Source organism: Rhinolophus hipposideros (assembly GCF_964194185.1).
Source record: "Rhinolophus hipposideros genome assembly, chromosome: 18".
NCBI classification, from domain to species: domain Eukaryota; kingdom Metazoa; phylum Chordata; class Mammalia; order Chiroptera; family Rhinolophidae; genus Rhinolophus; species Rhinolophus hipposideros.
In genome coordinates, this window is record NC_138064.1 from 12,145,272 (window position 1) to 12,166,110 (window position 20,839).

The 20,839-nt window shown below is 40.9% G+C and overlaps 1 protein-coding gene across 2 annotated transcripts in view; it reads right to left on the reverse strand.

The window, feature by feature from the left end:
* Positions 1-460: 460 nt before the first annotated feature.
* Positions 461-20,839, reverse strand: part of PLEKHA8 (pleckstrin homology domain containing A8) — a 50,885-nt gene continuing 30,506 nt past the window's right edge. Inside the window, exons 8-14 of one of the 2 annotated variants that reach the window (XM_081080171.1) lie at positions 19,559-19,706; positions 19,066-19,151; positions 16,427-16,485; positions 15,907-16,037; positions 15,203-15,273; positions 7,869-7,930; positions 461-2,680 (exon numbers count right to left, since the gene is read on the reverse strand). In XM_081080171.1, coding sequence (XP_080936297.1) covers positions 2,483-2,680; positions 7,869-7,930; positions 15,203-15,273; positions 15,907-16,037; positions 16,427-16,485; positions 19,066-19,151; positions 19,559-19,706 — 755 coding nt within the window. In that variant the 3' untranslated portion in view covers positions 461-2,482. Of the gene's footprint in view, positions 2,681-3,106; positions 3,213-7,868; positions 7,931-15,202; positions 15,274-15,906; positions 16,038-16,426; positions 16,486-19,065; positions 19,152-19,558; positions 19,707-20,839 lie in introns of those variants that run through there. The other variant, XM_081080172.1, reaches the window with a different exon arrangement.

The following is a 20,839-nucleotide window of genomic DNA, read 5'->3' on the forward strand; positions in this document are numbered from 1 at the left end:
ATTTAATATGTGCCAGTGAGGAAAATACTGATCTAAAAACATTACTTCTTTCCTATAGGGTGGGAAAAAGGATGGGTAGAAAATATAACTCATTCAAGTTATTCAAGCTATTCTGATCTGGGTTCCCAATGATCCCAGATAATATTAAATCCTTCTTCCTCAGAAACTGAGTCATATACACCAAGGCAGTAACTACATAAGTGGGAAATGGCCATCTGAGCAGCTTTCTTTTGGTGTATATTCAGAGCTTTAGGGGCAAATCTGAGGTATTTTCAGGGGGCCCACCTGCTCCAAGAGACCACATGGGTTCAGCTGAGGTGACGGGAGCCGTTGGTCAGAACGGTCATGTTTCACCACACTTACAATCTCCTGGTAGCAGCCCATCCCAATGACACAATGCCTAAAGTGTCTTCATTCAAGGTACAAGCAAAGATTGGCGTGTTTTTTCTTTTTCCCTTTTAGGAGACTACGTCGAGGGCAGGAAGTCTGAATTATCCCCTAGTCCTGCCGTCATAGTCACATTAACTAGAGAGGAAGACACACTGATTACTCGTGGTGGTGGTGGCAGTGGGGACAACACATATACCTCAGCAGCTGCCAACAGGAAATACTAAAGTACAAAAGAATCAGCATCATTTTAGCACCCTTTTCCTCCTCAGCCTTAAGACACTTGATGTTGCTTTACTAAGTTTAAGCCTTTTCCAGAAGCGTTTATGTGAGCAGAATACCTGTATCATTAATGTGAGCTAAATAAATGCCCATTTGTTTAAAAACAGACAAAAGACAAAATCAATACCCTCCTTGCACTAATCTCTCTGCCTACGGAGAGGGTTCTGTTTGCCCTAGGGACTGCTCAGGTGGCGTTCACCTGCGCCCTTCAAAGGAACTCGCCTTCTACCCTGGGGAACTACCGCATGCTGGAAAGTCCCTTCCCGCTCCTACAAGGAAGCAGCGTCTAACGAGGAAGGCACCTGTGGCTTCTGTCCCACACACTTGGCAGCATGGCCCTCCGAGAGAGTAGGGCCACAGTCCTAGTGTCATTCTTTTCAGGAGTGAAAGATTCCTCTATACAAGATTGTTTTATGAAAGAATTAAATCCCACCACTAACTTGGACATGGTCCCCAAAGCTTTTGGGCTTGATAAGCAGATGCATTTAGCTTGCTCTGCACCATTGCTGATTAAAGCCAGGCTGATCAGAGAGCACACTGGGAACCACGGTCCCTGGATGTGACAGCAGGCCTGCCGCTGGGCGCCAATGCAGGTTCAGTGAAGAAAGCTGCTGCGTAAACTTGGTCCCCTTCCCACTCTCGCTTTCACTATTTTATTGCAACCACAGTCTCCTCCTCTTTGGAAAAAAGGACACATCCTTTAGTTCATGCAGAGTGGGAATCCTGTAAATGAGAATTTAATCTCATGGTTCTTCAACCTGTGCGCACCAAGAATAACTTGAAAAGTGGACTCGAAGTCCCCCCCCCCCCGATTCTGGTTGCGCAGGGTTGGGGTGAGGCCTGGGGGGTTGCTGTTTGAAGAAGCATTCTATGTATGCAGAGGTCATACTAGATCATACTAGAAATCACCTGGCCCCTCTGCTTAGAGTCTGTGTGACTGTGAGCAATTCCCTCAACCTCTCATCGTCGTTTCTGAAACTGGGCAATAATCCCTGAATGCCACAGCTTCACTGTGATGTCCAGTTGAGATAATGCCTGGGAAAAAGTGCTGCCAGAGATGGGCACTAGATGGGCCACCTCGGAGGGCCTGTCCCCACCGCTCCCACACTGGCCTCCAGGATGGAGTTAGGGCGCACCACTCATCTCTTCGGAGCCACAGTACCCCTGCCCGTAAACACGATGGCACTCATCGTGTATGTCTCCTACCTCCCACACTACCATGGTCACGCCGATGCCTGAGCACCTGGATGACACGGGCTCTTCTTGCCCACAGAGCCATGGAGAAGAACATTCTCTGACAGGCGTCTAGGCATAGAGACGTCTACATTTCAACAGCGTTGACAACGGGGCGTAGCTCCCTCCATGTTTTAGTCTGATTCTAAACTGACTGAAACACTGGCTATAAGTTCTAGTCCTTGGTACAGAATTTGCTCATTTTCAGCTTGGGTTTGGGTGGCCCATTGAAACTCAAAGCTAAAAACAAAACAAAACAAAACAAAACATAATACCAAGAAATTCATTTGTCAAATCTGCTCTTATAACTTGCTGTTCAAGTCTATATAACAGTTATGATTTGGTTTCCAGGAGGCCCTTTGAACTGAAATTTATAGCACCTTGATTTTTAAACACATAAAAACACATAAGCATTTAAAAAAAATTATATATAAAAGCACTAGGCTTTGCTTCCCCTCCTCCATCCCGCCGAGGAAGGGGTGGAGAGGGTTGAAGCTGCTGCTGGAAATTAAGTAGGGCAACAAAACACTTCAGCAAACATTATTCCCTGAAGTTAGGAGGCGTCGCTGTCCTGCGGATGTCATACCACCTCGTCAGACTCCAGTCCATGGACCTCGTATAAAGTGTCCAGGATTGCCAGCTGCTTTTCCATGGCAGGGAGGTAAAGGCTGAGGTCCCTCTGCATCCCAACACCGAAAGCTGCTTTCAGGTGGTCACCTTCCTTTATGGTTAACGCGGCCACAAAATCTTCATAGGATGGAGCCGCCCTCAAAGCTAACTGCAAAGGAATTGCCCGTGAGAATCTGCATCACGTGTCTCTGTCTCTCATGCTTTACTCTTATGCACGACTGCATGCGTTGTCTCTCTCTCTGTCTCTGTCTCTCTCTCTCTTTCTCTCTCTCTCACACACACACACACAAATCTAAGAGCAAGAATGAAAAAAATAGGAATGTACCCTTCCAATTCGTGGACTCCAAAGTTTTTTTTTCAAGCACCAAATCAAATAATTTTAAGGCTAGAAGTAGCAAGTATGTACTTGGGCCATCTTGAAAGTGAGTAATACTATCAAGTCAGGCAATGCTGAGAGAACGAGCTTGAGAAAAGCTCCCTTCTCGTTCAGTGTGGTCCAGACTCTCCCCTTGTCTACCTGTATGCACGCTGCTACCGCAGTCTTGGTTCCCACACGGCCAGCTTTCCAGGACCTCTCACTCTCCTATGTGTGTCTCGTGTTCACATATACGTTTCTTTGCATATCTCCCATTTCCCCCCATGGGGATAACATTTCCTTTTCACTCCTGATGGGACATTTTCTGAAAAGGAAGGGACCTAACATTTGTTGTTTGCTTGGGCACTGAGGCTTTCATGTATTTTATCCCTGTTCACCTTTATGAGAACTCTGTCCAGTTTACATCCCTATTTTACAGATGAACTTCCCGCAGCTAATGAGGGCCTGGGCCACGACCTAACCTCAGGACCGTCTCTCTGCTTTTCCAGCCACACTACCACAACACGTCATCTCCTGATCGATTTTCTAGGCTCCTTATAGCTCCCCTCCCTTTGCAGGCCAACTGTTCCCTAAGCTCGCTAAAATTGGCTATCTGGCATCCACTGGGTTGGCTCTGCTGAGATCTCTGGAGACTTTTTAGGATCTTGAACTATCATTCTACAGTTGCTTTCTTGAGTGAATGTGAAAGTCTTTGAGCATCAACCCTCCTCTTACCGATTGGAGACTGACTGGCATTTATCACGCAAAGGTTAAAGCACAGGCTTGGGTGAGGAAGACCTGGACTTGAATCCTAAATCTTTCACATATTAGCTTGAGGAATTTAAGCAAGGTGCTTAACCTCCTAGAACCTTAGTGTCCTCATCTGTAGAAGAGAACTGATACCACTTCCCTTATTTGAAGGATTAATGGGATCTATATGAAGTATTGAGCCCACTGCCTGGCACATAATAAATACTCGAATAATGGCAGGAGTACCAGGGAGACTGCAGAGAAGAAAGGAAAGCAATTATCCAAAATTACAATGTGAGAAAGTCTCCCAAAATCGAAGGATATGAGCCTCCAGATTTAAAGATCCGCCCAAGGGCTCAGCATAAGGAATGATAAAGATCAAAAGGGGAACGTCATGAAATTTTGGAATGTGGGGATAAGGAAAAAATCCTAAAAGCATCCAGAAGAAGATGAGAACCAGTTTACATAAAATGGAACAGGAATCAGAATGACACTAAATTTACAGTAGTAACAGCAGAAGCTGGAGGACAATAGAGCTACGCCTTTGAAATTCTGAGAGAAAATTAATGTTAACCTAGAACCCTATACCAGCCAAAGCATCACTCTAGAAAAAAGGGCAGAATAAAGACATTTTTAGGCATGTAGACACTCAAAGATTTTAGCTCCCTTGTACCCTCTCTTAGGCAGCTACTGGAGGACGGACACCACCAATACGACAGATTAGATCAACAGACGGGAAGCCATAGGACATGGGAAATGAAATTAGGGTGAGGTGTTTCTTAACAGAAAAACTTGTGAAGAAAAGTCCTAGGGTAATAGCAGTACAACAGGCCTGAACAACTAATTCAGGATGGAATAAGAGTTTAGAAGGTTCTGAAGGGTAAGTCTCCAAGAAAAAAAATTCCATATATCATCTGATACATTTGTGAGTTGAGAGTGATGGCAATTTGAGAGACTTGATGGTGCAGAAAACAAAACAAAACATATAAGGAGGAACAACAACAACAAAACCATAGAATTTTGGCTCGTCATCATAATGTTAACTTGTATATCATTATATTGGGGAGGTGAAGGCAGGGGAGGTGAGGTAGTGATACATTCTAGTCTATAACAGAGAGTCAGCATTAATGACTAAAACTGGCAAGGCCACCAAGAATAACAAACATTCTCAGAATTACGGAGGTGGAAGAAGAAATAGCCACAGCAGTTGAGGGTGGCCGCTTCTTTGGAGTGAGTCTGGGAAGTAGGGAGGAAAAAGGGAGGCACTGTGATTTTCTGTTATAACTTTTTTGGACTTTATGATAAAAAGACAAAACCAAACCCTACGTACATATGTTTAAGTAAAATAAAAAACGTAAAAAGTTTTCCCAGAGTGAGGCCCAGGGAATTTCTCAAGGCTCCTCGAGGGCTGTGATACAGCCAAGTCTATTTGGGAACCAATGATAGAGGTCAACCAGAGAGGAAACCCAAAGGGTCAAGTGGTGGATGGCTGGAGGCAGAACCTGGACCAGGTATCAGTTCTGTAGATTATAACTGTTCGAAGATACAAGCTCCCTATTTGGCTGGTGAATGAGTCAAATTCCTTGAGTCTAAAAGCTGTTGCCCTGAGCAATGGGGAGCAGTTAAACGAATTTGCCCCCATTAATTAATTAGCACATTAGCAAACAACAAACTTTCTAAAGTAGGAACAATGTGGAGAATAACAGCAGAGAGGCTGAAAGGGGTCAGGCTAGCTCTTCTATTGATAAGGACTGTTGCCAAACGCTCAACATAATCTGTTTTCTTAAAAACCAGCAACTTTAAAAATTATTGGCAACAATTTGAAGAGCCTTGAAAATATTCTTACCCTATAACTTTGGATGTATGACCTCACCTCTTTGTGTCTTGGGTGTTTTGGTCTATAAGTGGAGCAAATAAGAGAACCTACCTCAGTTATGAAATTAATAACTTTATATATGTATAGTGCATGGTAAGTGCTCACAATGACAGGGCGTGGTTGGAGTTACTGGTATCATATTAGACAGAGCAATTCTAATTCTAGGAACCTATTTTGAGGAAATAAGAGATTTAGTCAAAAGTGCATGTGAACGGATACTGTTTTATCTGTAATAACAAACTTAGAAGCAGATTAAATTTCAAACACAGAGGATTGGACAAATAAATTATGGTACCTCCATCCTAGGGAAATATTATGCAATCACTGAAAATAATGATTGTGGCATTTAAAAATGGTCGTGATAGAATCTATTAAGTAGGGGAAAAGAATACAAAATTGTACTACAAGCTAAATGTCAAAAAAATTATATGTATATACAAAGCATACAAAATAAAGATAATTATACACATATAATATAAACATGTAGATATATTGACATTTGCAAGTAGATATACATTTAGGTAAATATGTAAAATTAAATAAAACAATATTTAAAAGAATCTGTAAAAATACATAAAAATAAACGCTAAGAAGGTAAAACACAAAAATGTTAAAAATGGTTATTATGGAGTCATGAGAATATGGGCAATTTTAATTTTTTCCCTTTCTATTCCACCACAATTTCTACAATATATTATGATGTGTCTAAATTACTATATATTAGGGTGAGGGGGATGTCATAAGTTAAAAAGTCCTTTTAAAGACTCATGCTTATGATAAATTTTCTTCTACAGTTGCATTCTTGTTGGCTATGTCTCTTGGATCATTAATATTTCAGGATACAATGTTAGCTTCTATACTGAAAAACACCATGTTTATGTATCTTGGATACAGGGCAGCTCAGTGTTTTCATGCTTTGTCATCTCACCAAGGGAACGCGGGTGTCCGCCATCTGCCAGCGATCACAGTATTTACTCAGGGAGACTGACGCTGTAGCAGGACCCACTGCCTCATCACTCAGCAGCGGCTTCTCAATTGTTCTGTCTCCACTGTGGAAAGCTGTGATGTGGGCAGTGAGCACGGGCCTCTGGAAACAGCAGATCTGGGTTTAGGCCTGGGCTCGGCCATGGCCTCACTTTGGGACTGGAATGAATAGTTCTGCATTTGTAAAAGAGTGGGCGTGAATCCTGAGATTAATAAGGACAATTAACATGAAAGTACCGGCACAATGTCTCGTGTACCATAGTGTCATGTGACAGCTGTTGTTATGATTATTAAACAGGCACTGAAGGTAAGTGTGGGCAGTTTGGAGCTGCAATGGCCGCGTTCCTATTCCAGTAAACAGTAAGCGATGGAGCTACTCATCTCCATGCTTTCAAAAAAGACTTCATTTTCACTAAAATTGGATTTCTTTCTCTGTAAATTCTCCCCACTTTCTTTATGTGCCTCCTAATAAATCATGACCTAAACAGTCCTCACCTGAGGCAAATGATGTCTCCTGTCCTTTAAATTACTAGGAAACATCATCTACAGGGCTATTTTTATCCCCCGCCCTTCCAAACAACACTCACATTCGATGGCGTTTCTTAGGGTACCCCTTACTACTGGAGGCTCAGCCTTGTCATGGCTGACCTCTCCCTAGACGGAAGCATCACAGAGGACACATTAGTGCTGATAGACAGGGCCACCTACTCCTGCTGCTTCACAGAGCGGGCCAGGTCAACATGCTGGCAAAGAAGGAGAGGTGGGAAGAGGAGCCAACACACAGGAACGCAAACACCTCCACAGTGAAACTCCCTGGGTAAGCAGAGCATTCCAGCCCTGGCTGCTGGCACACCCAATTCACTTAAGATTCAAAGATGACATTCAAGTAGGGAAAAGAAAACCTGAAATCTGAGTGAACAACACCGAATACAACGGGCAGCAGAGGGAGCTATGAGCTTGAGGGCATCATGATTTCCCCTAAATGGGACTTGGCAGCTTCCTGCCTAAGAAATACCAACAATACTCTTTACTACCTTATCAGAAGGGCAACCGCTCCTGTGGCAAATCTCCACAAGATCATCGGGACTGGAGAGGGTAGAGCACACTCTTTATCAGTCTTTTCTGTTCTAGACACTTCTATTTTTTAATTGTTAAAAAACATTTTCAATTATCTCTGGCATTCAGTGTTATATTAGCTTCAAGGTGTTTTTGTTGCCAACATTTCCACACAACAAAGACCCGTAGACTTAAATTCAATAAGCAACATTTTGTTCTTACTCTCGAAAACAAAGCAAACAGAAACACCACACACACCAGACAGCAGCACTCGCTGTGACCATCAGAACATGATGAGGCAGAAGAATCACTTACCGCAAAAACCCCTCGAACGACCCAGCCGTGGTGTTGCCGTAATGTTTTACCATATGCATTATCTTGGAAAAAAAAAAAAAGACAGAGAGAAGCTCCATAAGAAACAAGTTCATCAGAATCTGATGCGCTGTTAGTATCATGTCTTTTCTAATGTATGCAGTAGCACGGTCCTATCGGTATTAGGAGCTGATGAAAAAAGTCTCATTACAAGGTTATGTATCCCAAAAGTCTGGAGTAGGAAGAAAGCCTACACAGATTTTTTTTTAAAGAAAAATAGATATTCTCACTCTTACCCTGTGTCAATATATCTGAACTCCAGCTTATTAATAATATCAACATCATGCTGGGAAAAAAGTTCAATACATATAACGAAATAAAAAGGGAGGAAAGGATACTGGAAAATAAAGACTAAATACAATTAGAAACACGCTATAAAAGATATAAAATGCAGTTGTTTGAAGCGTTGTGTGACTGAGCCAGTCTCTCTTAGCTGCCCTCTTACCATCTGTTTTCCCCTTTGTAAAAAGATCTCTAAGGTTCTTTTCAATTCTAACATTCAATTCTGGGATGTAAAATGTTTGTCCTAGATGTCCCTATGACACTGGATATACAGCATTAAACCTAGAAACCTTTAAAACTATCATGGAAAGACTGTCTTAAAGTTACCAAGCTAGTTATAAAGCAATTGGTCAGGCCTATTAATCAAAGTCATTCCAAGACTAGACTTTAAAGATAAAAACCTATTATTTCTGTCCCAATATGTTTTAAAATGAGATTTGCGATTTAAAAACTGGTCTATAATAATTTTAATTACAAAAAGTTAATCTGAAGAACAAAGTGGCTGCGTTTCACACAAGGGATGTGTTCCTGAAGGCTTTAAATAATTCAACATACACAAAATTCAAAATTGATTTTTTACATAGGAATAAATGCATCCTCAGGAGGTACAGGTCTTACATCCACAGTGCATTTTTATTTTAATGCTCCATTTTATTTTCTAAGCGTCATCTCCAGTAGGTTACAGAGTGTTTATTCCTAAATTAACACACAGAGTATCATGGGGGTTGTTTGACCTTCTTCATTATGTTTTGTTCTCATCTAAATTCTATTCCAAACTTATGTATTTTCATGTGCTGGTTTCAGCACTATTACAAGTACTACCACCATTTAATCAAGGTGACATTATAATAGGACATAAAAATATTTTAAACCATAACAAGAGTAGGAAGCTGTGCACTGGGGCTACATTTTGAGGACCTTTATATGCCACACAAAGGATTCTTCTGAACTTACCACCTGAGGCACAGTGGCAGTTTTAAAAAATATAACACTTAAAGACTTTTTTTTCCCACGAGTAATGCATGCTCATTGTTAAAAATAAGGAAAACACAAACAGGAATTAAAGAAACCTACAAGCATGCCTCTTAGAAATAACCACTGTGGATATTCTGGGGGATATAATCTTAGTCTTTTTTCCTATGCAGATAGTTTATTTTCTTCCAACGATCATGACCAGTCTGATCTGGAATTGTGGTAGGGAGTAACACGTGGAGATTTTCTTTACAGTGGAGAGTGTATGCAGCCATCCTGGTGTCCCTGAGCCTTCCGCTCCAAAGCCCACCTGGCTGGACAAACTGCCTGTGAACGAGGGCTCTGCATCCAGTGCTACGCCGACCTCAGAGACTTTATACCTTCCCTCCACTTTGCCATTTAATTCAACTATTCCAAAAGCCCTGAAACTTTTCCCCCTGCCTCCTACTGCAGGACAGCAAGGAAACAAGGGTGCTGTGAGCCCAAATGACGTGGGCAGGCTGGTCTAAGGAAGAGGGAGCATTTGTACAGCAGCACGGTCTCTGGCCTCCCACCTCGCCCTTCTCGAGGAAGCAGCTATTCCTTATTGTGGTGGCACCTTGCCAGAGAACAGTCCCACCGGGGGGAAAATGTGGGCCAGGTGGTCTAATGGGAAAAGAGGGTGTCAGAGAATTGGGGCTGGGTCCTCACTCAGGCCCAGAAAGACCACTGCTGCAATTTAAAACCAACAAATGAAATAAAATTCAGTGGAAAAAAAAAAAGACTTGCCATAAGTCCTTAGCTGACTTCTAGGGCTGCAAATATCCCTGGCACGTGAGGCTGCATTAAAATAAGATGAAGTCTAAGCCTGACCTATTTTGGTTACCTAGAGATTAGATAATGAAATACATTAATCTTCACTGTAATACCCATTCATTATCATAATGCATGCTCTATAATCTGGAAGTATTTTTGGCTTCTGAAAGACATAAATGATACCCTTCTCCCAGTTCTTTGAGACCTGTCAGTTCCTCAGAGACTGAGTCAAAATTCTGAGCAGGAAGCTTTGACAATCACCTTGCCCAATTCTCTTCCTTACAAAGAAACAAAAGACCCAGAGAAACAGTGACTTGCCCAAGGTCATAGAGCTAAAAGCAATGAGAACTTGGGGCAGTCTTGCCCCATTAAACCACTCTGCCAAAAAAACCAGTGTTTATTATTTGTGAAACAAAATAATGAAAATGAAAAATGTGGCTTTTCCAGCCATTTCCTGTAAGAATTTGAACCTTATTCTGTTTATGGAAACAATATAGATGTGATTTCCTTATTGGTAACTCACAAACTTGCTATGAGGTATTTAGAGATTATACGTGAACCTATTACAGTATCTGAGCGGGAACCACCTTTCCATTACTGTTGGCAGACAACTATTCTGTCCAGGAACTGAATGTATGAGAAAGTGTTTGTCTATTACAAATCTATAATTGGTAAGAATTTGCAGAGTAACTTTGGGTTGTAGAGAGGACACAGGAGAAACGCAAACCTAAGGTTTAAGAGAGAGCTTAGGAAGGAGATAAGCAAAGCCAGTAATGGTAAATCAGTCCTTCACTGAGCTCAGGAAATGACAATCATCTTAGCTCTGCATATGAGCTAAACGAGGCAGTCGTTAGGCAAGAATCAGGAACCAGGAGAGGTTTGAATAAGCAGCAGTGAATAAATATGAAAACTAATACAGAGACAGGAAAAATGTGTATAATGTAACACCGCGTATGTAAGTCTAAAACCATGCAATACAATACTAGCTACTGTTTATGGTCACATAGACACATAGTAAAAGTATAAAAACATGTATAACGATAAACAGCAAATTCAGGATGAAGATTTCTGGAAAAATGAGAGGAGTAATAATCCCAAGGGGTGGTATATGGGTACAGTATTGAACTATTTCATATATTTGGTCAAGTGGTGATATTTGTTAAATGTCTGAAATATTTATAATAAAAAAAACCTGAGCTACTAGGAATGTATCCTCTGAATTCTTGGTCGTGACTAAGCTTCAGGCAAATGAATCGTCTAGAGAAAAGCCATCTTAAACACTAGTGGACAGAGTGAAACAAGAACCCAGAGATACCCTCGTTAACGTCAGGCATTACCGAGAAGAGAACCTGTAGGATTGTAAACCAATTCTGCCATGAGAGCACGTGCTGGGAGCAGTTCTAGAGCAGACATGGCTGCGTTCCTGTTCCATAGTATTGTCAGAACAATTAGTCAAGTTATGATTTGACACTAAATATCTGATTATGAGTCCGGACTTTCTCTCTCTCACATAGCTCTCTCCTTGTGCATGAAAGCTTTTCATATTAAATGTATAACTGAGCATCCTTTTAACATTTGTCCTGCTCTGAGCTAGAGATCTTCGTGGTGTTAATAGTTACCTGATATTGGTGTAGTCATTCTGAGGTGAGGGACGTGGCGACATGCTACCCGCTGCGGAGGGCATGGCGCAGAGCACGTAACATTTATTATAGTATAATGGGGCATGAAATGCCAGAGCAACTGTTCTTCCTTCCACTTACAAGAACGCTCTCCTAAAGCTCTTTCTGACATGGCACCTGCAATTGGAAAGGCCCGCCTATTAGGAGGACCATTAAACATACCCACCTTGTAGACCCAACTGTTTGCTTAGAATGATTTCTGGAGAATGTCATAGAACACTAAGGGTTCAGAGCAGCTCTTGGCATGAGACCACCCAAAATATTCCGCTCTAACCATCATTATGGGGAATCCAAGTGACGGCTCAAATGCAGAAGCAGGCAGTATAAAGTTCAAGGCCTCCTTCCAGATGCTGGGACCTCATTCTAGGTCACAGAGCAGCAGCAGCCCAATGGCTACCCACGCGTTTCCCAGACTGTGAACTGATGCCAAGGCTTCCATTATGTCATTTAGGACTTTTCCACGTCAAGGCCACTAAGATTATGCAAGTTTTAAGAACATTGACCTTTAAACCTTTCTTAAGCAGTGTTTTCAAATTTGGGAGTGCCAGCCAAGGTTTATCCTTAATTTATCCGTAACTGTCTTGCTGTTGTTCCTAGGTTAGGAAAATTTTTCACTTATTGGAGAACTAGCTAATTTTCATGAAAGGAAGGCAAAATTAACTGATGCTGAGGGTAACTGAGCTTCAAGTTCTAGCTCTAGATGAGTGGGTCTCAAACTTCAGCATGGCTTAGAATCATCTGAATGACTTGTTTACACACGGATTGCTGGGCTCTGCTGGACTTTCTGCATCAGCAGGTGTCAAGTGGGGCCTGTAGTCTGCATTTCTAATAAGTTTCCAGGTAATAAAGCTGCTGCCGCGCGTGGACCACTTGGAGAACCACGGATCTAGATTTGAGATCCCAGGACTTATCTTCTCTAAACCTCAGTTTACTGGCTGTAAAAGGGGAGTATGTGGAAGAGTAAAGAGAACGCTTATCAAGAATCTAGCGTCATAACTATACTGCGTGCTCTATAGCGCCTTCATTTCAGACAGTATATTGGTTCCACTTATAAAGGCTGTGATTTCAAAATGAGAAAAGAAACCATTAACCCAACAGAAACATGCATCGAGGAGCCTATGGGCTCTAAACAGTTAACGTGCAAACATTTTTCATAAACTACGTTTGTTTGCACAGAGCTGCCTGTGTCTGTGCCTGGAGGGGAGGGTGGGATGGTTAGGGGACCGTTCTCTCTCCATATTGAACAGCAACAAGAAACTAGGGGTCCCTACGTACCAACTTCTAAAATAATCCTAGACATCAGGAGGCAAATCTCAAATTCACAGCCCCTTTTCCCTTTACGCTGAAAATAGTGCTGAAGGGGACGAAAGGAAGGAAAAGCTGAGAGATTATTTCAGTTTTGAAGCAGCCTTTGTCCTTCAAATCTCCTCTCTCTCCAAAGTCAACATTTCCGGGTCCAGTCTCAAATCCAGCAAAAGGCAGGGGAGAAAAAGGGGCTGAGTGAGGGCTGGAGGCTGGGCAGAAAGCGCATGCATACCCTCAGCCTCCTCTACTCCTCCAGGGCCAAAGCTTTTCTTGTCACTTGCTGGTGTCCTGTAAGCAGCTGCGTCCTATCCAACCCCAGCTCCAGCAGGGGGGTAAATGAGATCAGCATCCCCCCTCCCCCTCACACAGGCAGCCATGACGAAGCAATAGCAGCATGTGACATGTGGAATCCACCAGGCACACAGCGCTGAATCCTTTCTTCTGCATTTCCTGCACGTGGGGGAAATGCCACCTACGCCCCCCACCCTATGTGAAATTTCTATACTAAGAAGACAGTCTGGAGAGAAATTTCTAGCTTGGCACCCAGGCTTTGTAAGCTTTCCATTTCTGATTTGGGACCAATAAACCCCATTTTCTGGCAGATGATCAATTTCATATGTCACGATGATAAAAATAGAAACGACAAGAGAAGCTAACCTGTATTAAGTGCTTATTATATACCATTTTTCTAATCTTTCACAGGCTTGAAACTGTTTAATCTTTACAACAACGTTGTAAGGGATATTATATCATCATTCCCATTTTATAGATGAGGAAACTGAGAAACAGAAAGAGTTAAGTAAATTGACTACGGGCACAATATTATTAAGTAGTGGAATCCAGAACGCCCAGGATCTTGTCCAGTCCACAAGTCATAAAGATACTGGTTAGGGGGTATGAAGCATTACGGTGAATATACTTTTAGTAGTGAAATCAGGATACAGGGGAGAACATCATGGAGACTGTCTGGGAAATTCAGGGATGTATGAGAAATGCAAAAATGCAGTTAGCATCCCAGGGATGGTGGAGAAGACCTTTTATGGAAGAAATGGGGACCTTGGAGTCAGGGGCCCCAAAATGACCCTGATTAAAACCGTTTGTGTTCTCGGCATGTATTTTCATCTTTCAAAATTTTGGTTACCTGACCAGCAAAAACAGATTTGAGGATTAAGTTGTCTAAATTCTTCATAGAGTGTTAAGAAATATCAGCTGTTATTGTTTCATGGCACACCAGCAAGTTTCCAGACAGAAAGGCCTGGGAAAATTGTGTGGGGGCAGAATCCCTCAGGACTCGTGGCCCACAGGGAGGACAAACAGAAGGAGGTGAACTCATCCGAGACTGACAAAATGCTGCAGTAAACACGGGCTGCCATCCCCACCAGAAGCATCTAATCCACTCATGTCACTATTTATAATCATGGCTACTTAGAGCTTGGCCACGTGCTTCTCCGTATCGTAACAATATAGGGCTCAAGGTGATATGGAGTTTCATTGCCCATCCTCCCACCCTACCCCATCCCCAGCCTCCAGGCCCATGCTCAGGAATTTCCTAGAGGCCAAGAGTGACAGTTCAGCCTTGGTTAGGGGCACTCTCAGGATCCTTCCAAGTCTTTAATGCTTTCAACACTGGTGTGATTGACTCCGATCCATCCATCTATTCACCCACCCACCCAATGTTTATTAAGCACCTACACTGTTCCAGTCATTGTATTAAGATGCTGGAGACACAGGATGATCTCCTTTGACCCCGGCCTCAATCCCAGTCTCAGCTCTACCACTAGGACAGTGGGACAAGTGGGATCAAAGATGATGACCCACCCTTCACCTCACTCCAGAGAAAATTCCCAGGGTTCCCCAGCCCCTCCCTTTTACGGTCTCCCAAACTAGCTTCTGTTTAGATGTTGATTTTAGAGGACTGCACTGTATTTGAAGATTAATTTAGGAAGAACTAACTTCTTGGAAATTTTAGGTTTTCCTATTAAGATTAAGAGATGGCTCTCCATTTATTAAGCTCTTCTTTAAGACACACTGATTTTTATTAAGTTAGGTCTAGATTACCAGGCCACTATCTCATGGATTATTTTTTAACAAAGCATATAAGAAACATACAATTAATAATAATAAATAGAAAAGAGACAAAATCAAACCTTGGAAAGCAGCAATTTTCCCTACACCCTGTGTCTTCTAGGGGTCTCCATTCCACATCCTATTCAACTGATCAATCAAAACACAAAGAACACTTACGCAGGGCTGTCTGGATATCCTTTTCTCCATTTTTCACTTCTGTCAAAAATCCTTTCAAGAATTTGAGACCTCTAAAACAAAAAAAGATGAAGAAATGTTATTTTCCAAGTTCACATACGTATGTTGAATGGGTGTAGAGAAATTGCAAACGTCAGCTTCTTTTTCAATGATATCTTGGGCACAGCAGTACACAGGTCAAGTCACGTGACAGTCCTTTCAGGGTTTCTTCCCTGTCATTTCCCTTCTCATCTGATAAAGTGGTGCCAGGACAGGCCGCGTCAGCGTCACCTGGGAACTTGTTAGAAAGGCAAATTCTGGGGCCCCACTCCAGACCCTACTGCATCAGAAACTCTGGGTTTGGGGTGGACTGTCTGTGTTGTTAACAAGCCCTCCACATGATTCTGATGCCCCTGCAGTTCACGATCCACTGACTTAAAGAGAAACCAGTCAACTTTGGCGTGTTTTCAGATAAAAAAAAAAAAAAAAGTAAGTACGCTATTAACAACGTTTATCACCATCAAGAGGAAAGCAGGAAAAAAAAGAAAAACAGGAATAGTGGTGTTTCTCTTCATTAGACCTTCTAGAAAAGGCTAGGCAGTGGGGTTAGATCCTTCACTCAGAAGCAGTCTTCTTCACATCATTTTTTGCTGGTAACATTTCGATCGCGCTGGAATTTAGCGGCTGCCCCAGCCCAGCCGTCTCACCTTTTCAGCCACAGCAAGGCTTCCGTGGCTGAGTTCCTAACCTGGGCGACATCTGCCTCCACCTCGTGCAGTACAATCTTCTGGAGGGTGGTGAACTCTTCCTTGTTGGTTATATACTTCTGATTCACCTTCTGCAGGAAAAGCAGGCCAACCGTGCAAGTTAAAAATGGGAAAGCTGTCAAGCAAATCAGTAGTACAGTACTGAGACGTCTACGTTTGCCAAGCAGGCCTCTAAGAAATCAAAACAAATGAGGCCTCTCTTACTTTCTTCCTTACATGTTCAAGGTAATGTGTGTGTCTGAGAATTTTTACGAGGCTTAAGCTAGAACGAAAGAGTCTTAGGGTTTTAAAGTACTGTTATTGAAGTATTTTGTTTTTTGCCTCAGAACCTTTCTCACAGCTGGCCTATACGTTTTTATCCTGAATATAAAATGCAACAACCATTTGCTTCTGAATGAGATTTCATTCAACTCTTTCCTCCCATTATACAGTCGCCCCAGAGACAAGCTGGTACATTCACCTTAATATTTCCAACAAGATCCATTTTAACAGGAGCAAACACTGTCGGGCCAAGTTTGTCTATAAGAAAAGATGAAAAACATCTTTGAAAAAGCAATATTTTCAAGTGGAAAATATTTTTTATAGTAACAGTAAATTTCGCAGGTGCCCCCCTCTCCCCCTAAAAAAAAACCTTTTATTTTTTACTTTTAAGTCCTTTTCTAAACATAAGCTTCAAAAGCTTGTAGGATACTCTCATCACCTTTTTCTGTTAGGTTGGTGCAAAAGCAATTGTGGTTTTTGCAATTATTTTTAACCTTTTAAACCACAATTGTTTGTGCACCGATCCAATATTACACTCCTCAGAGGAGAGTAACTGTCGTAAGGTCATAAGTGGCAGGTGAGAATAATCTTAAAAGCTTAGAAAGGATATTATAATCCTTAGGGCTGCACTGTCCAATACGGTAGCTGCTAGATTGGCGGCCACTTCGTGCTTGCAGTGTAGCTATTCCAAACTGAAATATACTGTAAGTGTAAAATCATACCAGATTTCAAAGTCTCAGTACTACAAAAAAATGCAAAACATCTCATTAATGATTCTTTTATATTGATTACATGTTGAGATGATATTCTGGATATACTAAGATAAAATACATTATAAAAATTAGTTGTATGTTATGTTTTACTATTTTAATGTGCCTGCTAGAAAATTTAAAAATTATATATGTGGTTTGAATATTTTTGTTGGACAAGAACAACTGAAAACATAATACAAAGAGGTATAGCTAAAAATCCAAAAGAGAAAATATAATGGAATCCTAAAAAATACTTGATTGATCCGAAAGAAAGGTAGGAACAAAGGCAGTATTGGCAAAAGGAAAATGAACAGATCATTGGAACAGAAGAAGAGAGTCCAGAAATAGGCCCATACTTTTAGGTCAATTGATTTTCAACAAAGCAGCCAAAGTAATGTAAAAGGGAAAAAAAAATGTTTTTCAACAACTGGTTCTTGAACAACCAGATATAACAATAATCATAATTTTAAAAAAAGACTTTCAACCCTTACTTCATGCCACATACAAAAACTAATTCCAAGATGAATCATAGATGTAAACATAAAATCAAAACTAAAGAGGATAGAAGACAACACTGGAGAATATCTTCATAACCTTGGCGGTAAGCAAAGATTTCTTAGGACACTGAAAGCACTAACTTTAAAAAGAAAGAAAACAAATAAATGAGCTTTCATGAAAATTAAAAACTGCTCTTCAAAAGACGCCATTAAGGAAAGAAATGGGCAGCCACAGTCTGGGGGAAAATACAATGCATATGCCTACAATGGAACGTTACTCACAATATATAAAGAACTCTTACAACTCAATAGTAAAATGGCAACGAACCAACTTTTAGAAATGGGTGAAAGATTTGAACAGACTTCACAATGGAAGAGATAGCGAAGGCCAATAATTATATGAAAAAGTGCTTAACATCATCAGTCATCAGGGAAATGCAAATGAAAGCCACAGGATATCACGAAACACAGGAATGGCCAAAACCCAAAACACTGACGCCACCGAGTGTTAGTGAAGACGTGAAGCAACTCATACAGTGCTGTTGGAAGTCTACAGTTGTGCAACCACTCTTTATAAAGTTAAACATATGAACCCTATGAATTAGCAATTCCTCTCCTAGGTGTTTGCTCAAGAGAAAGGAAAACATATGTCCACAGAACAAAAATGTTCACAGCAATTTCATTGATAATAGCCTCAAATGAGAAACTACCCAAATGTCCATTAATACGGAGAATGATGAAACAAATTGTGTCACAGTCATTTAACAGAATAGTATTCCGCAATAACAAGGAATGAACTGCTGACACATGCAACAACAAGGATGGAAACATTACAAGTATATTGAGAGAAAAAGTCAGATGCCAGGGTACATAATATGATTCCGTATAAATGAGATTTCTGAGCATGGAAAACTAATCTATGGTGACAGAAAGCAGTAAAATGGTTGCCTCAGGCTGGGTGACAGGTTGGGGGCTGACTGTCACAGGGAACATTCTGGGGTGGTGAACACATTCTGTGTCTTGATAAGGAATGTGGATTACAGAGGTCGGTGTATTTGTTAAAACTCACTGAATCGTAACCAGTTCTGTGCAAGTCCTACCTCGATTTAAAGAAAGACGCATCATTATTAAATGGGTCATATAGCAGATTTCAACACATTAGCGATTCTTGGTACTACTGACTATAAAAAGTAAATATAATTTGAACTTAAATATACATACATATAATTTTTTTTTTTACTCTTTGAAAAAACGTTTTAACTGGGTAAATATTTTTCCTAGTACCAGTAGATTTGATGGTCTGTTTCTTAACTTTCACTTTTGCTTTAAATTATGATTTTTAGAAAGCAGAATTCCCTTTTTTTGTTATGTTACTCTGAGGTCAACACTTAATCATAATTAGAAATGAAATGGAAAAATGCAATAATGCTTAAGGTCATACAGTTTTAATTCTACGTGGCTGGTGATATGAAGAGGTAAAGAAGGGTCATCTCACTGTACACATAGCTCAGGGTATTTCTACTACAAAATAACTGCAGTGAGACGGATTCTAGAGACTATTGAATTTAAAGTGAATGTAGCACTCTTACCCAGTACTGGAACAACAGCGTAACATGATGCCAAGAATGCTTCTGTGGGAATGCCACTATCTTCCAGAAGCTCAATGTCACTAAAGCTAAACAGTGTGGTGATAAAAAGGAGGAAAGAGGGAAGATACAACATTAGCACTCTTTGCAGTTCAGAGGTGGTCATGAAAACAGCTGGCCCTCTACAGGGCAAATTATTTGGTCTGATTTCAGAGATGCCCCAGTGATTATTTTTCTAATACAAAACATTCTAATAAAATCATTTCCAAAGATCATCTACCAAAGCAAGCTAAAAGTCGTTCACAGAATCAACTCTCACAATCCAATTCCTTCTCATCTACTGCTTCAGACAAGGTAAATAGGAAAGCAGAGACTTGGGTGGACCGTATTCTCTATTCTGTTAGAATATACCATCACCTGAAAAGAACACCAACATTGATTTTCCAGAAGGGAGACTGGTGTCCAATGGCCAGTGATTTTAGAGAGTATAGAATACCTGGTGTTCATGGTACTAAAGAAAGTTGGGATGACTTCTTGGCCTTCTTCCCAGCGGGATTCTGAGGAATTTGCTCCAGGCTGTGCCAAGTCGCTGCCATGATTTCCCAGATTCTCTTCTCCTTTTTCCTTCATTATTTCACCTTGGACTTCAAAGTAGAAGATACTTATCACCAATCTCTTATTACTAACCTATTATTTATTTATTATAAAAATTAATACATACTCCTTGTTGAACACTTCTAGAACACAGACAAGTACACAGAAATAAAAACCTGTGAAAAACTGTACACAAAGACCTATATATAATACATTCAAACAAATTGGGTTTAAACACATGTAGATTTGTATCCTACTTGTTTTCACTGAATAGTGTATCAAAAAACATTTTCATTATCATTCAGTGCTCTTCAAAACATGATTCGAATGACCATGTAATATTGCATCATGCTCATATGGATGGCATTGAGGTGGTTTCTAAAATTTTAGTATTGCAAATAGTCAATCCTCCTTATTAGTGTATTCTGTATTTGTGAGTGTGTCTACTTGCTAAAGTTTATTTGTAATCCTAAAATCAACGCTGGCAGCCCTTTTGCGGTCATTTCTGGACATGTGCAGAGTGGTGAAAAATTTGAGTCACCTGATATACACGTTCCCAGCTAAGGTTGAACAAGGTGATAGTCGGCCTTCTTATTTCAGCTCTCACAATGTACACAAGTGTGTTTCTTTAGTGCCAAGGTTTTTGCCTTTTTGTCATTGAAAGGGCCCCTAAGTGCAATGCTGGCTAGTGTTCCTGAGCACAAGAAGGCTGTGATGTGTCTTATGGAGAAAATACACGTCTTAGACAAGCTCAGCTCAGGCACGACTCATAGAGCTATTGGCCATGGGTTCAATGTTAATGAATCAACAGTATATATTAAATAAGGTGTCTTTACGCAGAAACACATAAAACAAGGTTATATATTGATTAGTTGACAAAAAAGTTGTGAACAGAGGCTTGCACGAACCTAACCCTCCCTGTATTTCTCCTAGGATTAATGGTTCAGTATTTGCTAATTCAGTGTCTGCCGTGACTTTATAGAATATGACCATGTGAAGAATGAGAATCGACTGTAATGTCATAAAGAACATGCTTGTCCACAGAGATTTGTCCTTAAATCCGACTATTCCCTATGGACAAATTCCTAAAAGTAAAATTATTGGGTCAAATAACAGTCCTGTTTTCATAAAAATTCTCCTGTCTTTATTGTTCATTCAAGGGACAAGACTTCAGTGATGTGTG